General features: G+C 37.2%; 1 protein-coding gene across 4 annotated transcripts in view; it reads left to right on the forward strand.

Moving 5' to 3' along the window:
* The window catches only part of TTC39C (tetratricopeptide repeat domain 39C), a 108445-nt gene extending 102746 nt beyond the window's left edge, over nucleotides 1–5699 (forward strand). For 3 of the 4 annotated variants that reach the window (XM_021096193.1, XM_003356384.5, XM_021096194.1), the window contains exons 12-14: nucleotides 304–408; nucleotides 2390–2428; nucleotides 3121–5699. In XM_021096193.1, the coding sequence (XP_020951852.1) occupies nucleotides 304–408; nucleotides 2390–2428; nucleotides 3121–3210 (234 nt within the window). In that variant the 3' untranslated portion in view covers nucleotides 3211–5699. The remainder of the gene's footprint in view (nucleotides 1–303; nucleotides 409–2389; nucleotides 2429–3120) is intronic. The other variant, XM_013999262.2, reaches the window with a different exon arrangement.

Consider the following 6977-nt stretch of genomic DNA (forward strand, 5'->3'; position numbering starts at 1 on the left):
AAAGATGTTCTTCACAATAAAAATCAGTAGAGGCTGGTGGGTCAGCGAGGAAAATGAGTAGCACAAGTTGAACGGACTGATGGGTATCATACGTGCCAGACAAGCATATGTAACAGACTCCAAGATAAGGATGAGGGTGAATGGGTAGGAACAAAGATGCAGAAAATGAGACAGTCTGGTACAGAAATAAGGCAAGTCCCCCTCTCTGTCTCCTGTGATGTGATGAGACTTAAGTAAGAGAATGAACCTAAGTAGGGAAATGGATTAATTCCAGTCACATTTGTAACATTTTATTACTTTCAGTTCTTTCAGCGAGCTGTTAAAGATGAGTTGTGTCGTCAGAATAACTTATATATTCAGCCATATGCTTGCTATGAACTTGGCTGCCTTCTGTTAGACAAACCAGAGGTAAGATCTTAATCTGTTTTCTTAAATAAATGTTCATCAGCAAAAATGTGCAAGTGAGCAGACACAAAATATCCTTCATCTAAAATAAGCTGATTAAGCATAGTGGCTTTTTGGTTTGTTTTCCTTTGTTTCATATGAGATAAATCCAAGACACTACTAATCATACAGTGTTTAGGGAAGTAATCTATTCCTGCTAATTAGAATGATAACTATAACTTTTGGGGCAAAAATTTATTATTTGAAGCAAAATCATTGCCTTTTTTAGAATGGTCTGATAGGATATAATGTGGTTAATTCAGAAGAATACAGAATTGCATTATAATTCTAGTTCTGCCACTTATTTTTAGTGTATAATGCTGGTTAAGTTTCTCAACCACATGCCTTATTCCTAAACTATAAAGCAGGATAGAAAGTACTTCCCTTGCCAATTTAATAAAGATTATAGTGAGAATCAAGGAAGATGGTGTATAGCATTACTTGAAAGATTTTAGAACACCGTATAAATTTGACAGTTACCATTAAGATGTATATTTAAGCACAATGGATCAGTTTTTTAAAAACAATTTTAAGGAGTTCCCGTCATGGCTCAGCCAAAACAAATCTGACTAGCATCCATGAGGACTCAGGTTCAGTCCCGGGCCTCGCTCAGTGGGTTAAGGATCTGGCGCTGCCGTGAGCTGTGGTGTAGGCCAGTGGCTGCAGCTCTGATTTGACCCTTAGCTTGGGAATCTCCACATGCTGCAAGTGTGGGCCCTAAGAAGACCAAAAAAATGTTTTTTTAAAAAAAACAATGTTTATGCAGTTCTGTAGTAGTGCTGGATTTACTTGGTATCTTCTTTTAAAAGCTCACTTACATAATATTGACTATAAAATTCTAATAAATGTAAACCAACTTTCAAATATATGGACTTCGTAAGAAGTTGAGCTAAATCAACAAATATTCTAGCCTGAAACTTAAATATATAGCCTATCTTGCCAAAGATAGGCTTTTAATTGGTAAGTCTTTTCATTTGAAATTCCAATTTTACCAAGATAGCAAATGAAATTTTTATGAATTTTGTTAAAAACTCCTAACACCATATTCTTTAAGGAAACCTTTACTACTTTTTTTTTTTTTTTTTTTTGTCTTTTTAGTGCTGCACCCAAAGCATATGGAAGTTCCCGGGTTAGGGCTCAAATCAGAGCTGCAACTTTTGGCCTTTGCCACAGCAATGCAGTATCCGAGCGGTGTCTGAGACATACACCACAGCTCACAGCAAAGCTTAACTCACTGAGCAAGGCGGATCAAACTCACATTCTCATAGATACTAGTTGGGTTCATTACCACTGAGCCACAGCAGGAACTCTGGGAAATCTTTACTTTTTTTTTTTTTTTTTTTTTTTTTTTAAGGACCGCACCATAGCATATGGAAGTTCCCAGGCTAGGGGCTGAATCTGAGCTGCAGCTGCCTGCCTGCACCACAGCAACCTACACTGCAGCTCATGGCAATGCTGTATCCTTAACCCACTGAGCGGGGTCAGGGACCACACTCATGTACAAGTCAGGTTTGTTTCCACTGAGCCATGGTGGGAACTCCCTGGGAAATCTTTACTCTTAATGCCTTAAAATAAGTACAAAACTAGTCTATTTCTTGAAAAATGAAGTTGATGTCCTCAATCAGTAATGCCTTCAAAAGGAGTTAAAATTTACCAGTGTCAAATAAATTATCATCAATTTTAAGTGGTTCAGTAAGATCTTAAAACTCTCATAACTCTTCTAATAGTGAAGATGATGGAAATGTTATTTCTCAAGTAGTGCCTTGATGTAAAGGTATAAGCATCATTAAAGAAAAATTGAGTCATTATGCCTAAAAGAGCACTTGACTCTCCTCTAGATCCTAAGATTTTTTTAAATTTACATGTCTTCCTGTTATATCATTTTCTGTTTGAGTATATGTAAATATAGATATTAAGAGACAATGTGTTTTTCTTACATTCGCAGACTGTAGGAAGAGGCAGAACCCTCCTCCTTCAAGCAAAGGTAAAAATGTCTAATCTCCCTCTTTGCAGTGGCCCTTCTTAGCCTCCATAGTATCCTCTGGAGTTGGAACTGACTTGGGAAATGATTGTCCTGGCTGATAATATTTCTGGAAGGGGGACGTGATATCTAACTGAATCAGTGAGCAGTTTTATTTTTAAATGAAATTACCCAAGAAACTCCTATGAAATTGCTCATCCTGCTCTATTAAAAACTCTTCTTGTTTGGGAAAATAACTGTTGTTGGGTTTTTTTGTTTTTGTTTTTGTTTTTTTTTTTAGGGCCGCACCCGCTGCATATGGAAGTTCCCAGGCTAAGGTCGAATCGGAACTGCAGCTTCTGGCCTACACCACAGTCACAGCAACTCGGGATCCAAGCCACATGTGCAACCTAACCTACACCACAGCTTGCAACAGTGCTGGATCCTTAACCCACTGAGTGAGGCCAGGGATTGAACTCGCATCTTCATAGATACTAGTCAGGTGTGTAACCCACTGAGCCACAACAGGAACTCCCCAGTTGACATTTTGTAAAGTGGACACAAAGTTGGAGGTTTGGGAGATACGAAAAATCAAGTGAATGTGAAGCATTAATTAGGAATGCAAGGAACCTCACTTGGGGAAGTACAAAACCTGGTGTGGTTAATTCTGTGGCAGTACAGGCAGCTTAGGTGATAATCTCTCTTTGGTCTTACAGGAGGATTTCTCTGGCTACGACTTTGAAAACAGATTGCATGTCCGTATCCACGCTGCTCTGGCCTCGATGAGGGAATTGGTTCCTCAGTGACAGACCTGAGGTTCCCGCTCTGTCCCTCCTCACGCAGGGTCTGCACTTTAAAAGCAGAGGACACAGCTCTTGGAAGATTAGCTTTTCTTCTGAAAACCACCTGTGCCAGGGACACATTTTCTCATTTAGGCTGTTGTATTAAAGATCTCCTCTTTTAAACACATAGCTAAAAAGTAATATGATAATAGTAATAACAACTAACCACCTGGGGAGAGGGTTAAGTGACCTTGTTCAAACATTTTAGTTTTGTGATTTATTATTTTTAAAATAAAATTAAATATTCAACCTGTGATCTTGTAGGAATGCCTACCTGAAGCACACATCCAACTGGGTAACACTAAGAGGTACCTATAAAACTATTAACAGTATCACAACAGAGCCTTTATATTGTGTTTTTAAAAAGTAAAAGTGCTTTCTAGTGTTTTATCCTCAAAACTATTCCTGTGAATAACATAGCACAGATACTCTCATTGTCCAGACAGTGAATCTCAGGCATGAAAAGGCTAATTGACTTATGCCAATTAATTATTCTTATTACTATGGAGTAATGAATAGAATGCAGATCCGACCACAGACCAGATATTCTTTTATTGTAAAAAAAAAAAAGTTAATAACCCAGAATTCCATGTTTCTCTTATTAAAAAGCAAATACTCTTCAGCTGAAATTATCATCAAAATATTTGTCTCCAGATTGTCTACAAAATGTTCAAAGGACACTTTTTTCTTTGAAAGCCAATCAAGTGAAAGCAAAGAGAAGATAGTTTTACAACCAAAAGTAAAACTTTTTTTTTATCTTTTTCTTGGCCATACCACTTCCCAGGCTAGGGGTCAAATCAGAGCTGCAGCTGCTAGCCTACACCACAGCCAAAGCAGCACCAGATCCTTAACCCACTGAGCAAGGACAAGGATCAAACCTGCATCCTCATGGATACTAGTTGGGTTCATTACCGCTGCGCCATGACGGGAACTCCCACAACTGTTTCAATAATTTATTAGAAAGCCTGGTCTGTAGACTAAATAATACCTACGTTTTAGGTGTTTTCCTTTCTTTGTGATAAATTGTCTAATTACCAATTTTCAGAAATCTTAACAAATTACTTAAAGGTTACTCTTGAATGAACATAGAATTTTGGCCTCGAAATATTTGCTGATGAAGGATTTGCTGGGTTCTTTGTTGCCAAGATTTAATCGTTTTCCCCTTAGCTCAGGTTATTGATGTTGTAAACAGAGTTCAAAGTTATGTTTTAATCCTTCATTGCTAATTTTTATTGTCATCTAACGTACCTCTTTGTTCAGTGCTGCACACCTGTGGTTTTGAAGAATCTAAATACCTCAGTCACTTAAGAATTTCTGTCATAGTTGTGTGATGAACTTGTCTCAAGGTTAGATTTTTTAAAAATTTTACATTGCACTAAAGAATATTATCTTGGAGTGTCATTTATTTACATATCCTATTAGCTGAAATATCTCCTGTGATGTCAATACTTTAATATTTCTTTTCAAAACAAAACATGGGAGGAGCAGCTAGATTGTTGGCAGCTTTAATTTATCTGGTCTTGAGGGAATAATTCTTGAAAAGAAACAATTGTTCCTCACTGACCTTGGCTAAACTGTCTCCATGTTTTCTTACTTCTAAAGTGCTTATTAACATTGACTTTCTAATGTGACTCCTGAATAGATTTTAGATACTACCCAAAGAGAAAAGATTGCTATCTTGGCTTCATGAACGAGGAGATCCAGATCCAAGTGGATACCTTCTGAAGAGAAAAATTGGTATCTAAAAATTTTAGACACTGATTTCATCAAAGCTGAAGGGAAGAATGTTATGAACCTGTAAGATATGGTTCTTGCCATATTTTGTGGTCTTCTTGGCAATAGTATGTGTGGCAAACTTCTCAGTTATAATTGTGCATTCAGAATCATGACATTCTTGCTCCAGGGTTCATACTTAAATAGTTCAAAAAACATTTAAATTGAAAATTCATTACTCAGTATTCAAAGATTACAGAAGGCCCTGCACTTTAGAATTTTTTAAAAAAAATGTTTCTGCATTAACTGCTTTAAATAATTTTATTTCTCCAGAAAGATCTCAGGATTTCAGATAGGTTTCTGTTCAGTTCACTGAACACACACCTTTACAACACCTTCCATAGGTCTTCGAGTCAAAGAATAGCTCTGTGTATTCGCTGTCAGGTTTGACATAAGATAGCCTCTGTGGTTTATCTGTGCTCACCTGGTGGGCAGAACACGGATAAGGCATAGATAGTGACGCTGAAGACTCTCAAATAACAAAACCATGGTGTGAGTACACTGTACCATTAGATTAACAGAAATCTGAGTACATTTTTGAGTTGAGTAATTTGTAACAGTTCTGACCTGCGTGCTGTGACTTAGCCAACCTGTGAGCTACTGTGATCTGCCTGGAAATTTAGCTTGGTGTAAATTGCTCTTTACCCTAGCTGATGAAGAAAATAATCATATAAGCAGAACTATTGCATCTTTGTGTGCTTTTTTTTTATGTTGGCATCATTCACTCCTTCCCCTTTTCCTATTTTGGAGGCTGTTTAGTGGATCTTCTAATTTATACATGTCAGATATATTTTTCTATTAGATTTTGCTTATGATGAGATAAATCTCCAATGTATATTTTATGTCCTCAGAACACATAATTTGACACACTTTTAAGGCATGGTCTAGTAATAATGTAATATGTGCCTTTGTGGTATTTAAGATTTTACTTTTATCGAGTTAGGTATCTTTTGGATTTTAGCACATGATAGCTAGGTATTTGAAGAATTATTACTTTCAAATGTCCTAGAAAATTAGAATCTTTATTGTCTCGTATGAAGTCAATTAGAATTTGTACTTTTATATTTCTGCCAACTAAAATTGAAGGGCCACACATACATGATGGTTAAAGTACATATTTAAAATACACACATGTGTGTATACATCTATTCCTTTGCTGTGTATACTTTCCTAGTTGGTTGCTGCTTTAAGCAAATTGTGGTGGCAAGTATTCAAATATGGCTCCTTACCCATGAAGGTGTATGTTTGCACAGTCGTGATGTACTGTTTGGTTTTCCTTCCTTCCTTCTTCCCCTTCTGTTTCTCTTTCTTTCTACCTCTCTTTTTCTTTCTTTCTTTCTTTTTTTTTTTTTTTTTTTTTTTTTTTGGATGCTGTTGGTATATTTTGTAGAAAAAAAACTTTTGAGCTTCAGATCATCCCAAGAAGATACATAGTAGAGGGAGAGGACTTGAAGGTAGGAAGAGGAAACACAGAGAAAAGGACCGCGTTTGGGGCTGTGGGGTGGGGGAGCAAGAGGAGGGAAAGTTGGTCCAGAGAAGATGCGCCCCTTCAGTGGAAGTGAGCAAAAATCACCCAATTAGCTGTCTTATGAAAACTAGCAAGGGGCTGAGCTCTAGCTCCTAGATGACCAGGGTATTTAATAGAAACCACACTTGTATTTTAGATAAACGCTGAATTTCTCATTTCCCCTCCCATAGGCTAGTGGGTCTTAAATTTTCGTTGTACACATTAGCCCTACTCTGAGATTCTGTTTGAATGGGTTCTAGGTAGGGCATAGGAAGACATTTTTAGCAGGCTCCCAGGATAATTCTGAGGCAGGTAGTCTGCATTAGAAAGGCTTTGCCCTTAGGTTATCATCTTTGGGTAAGTATTTAGTAAATCTGAGAGAAGAGCCAAACATACAGTAAAGGTATGCTTGGTTGTAGAGTGCAAATTATGGGGCCACTGAATAAAATGC

This window comes from Sus scrofa, chromosome 6 (genome assembly GCF_000003025.6).
Source record: "Sus scrofa isolate TJ Tabasco breed Duroc chromosome 6, Sscrofa11.1, whole genome shotgun sequence".
Classification (NCBI taxonomy): domain Eukaryota; kingdom Metazoa; phylum Chordata; class Mammalia; order Artiodactyla; family Suidae; genus Sus; species Sus scrofa.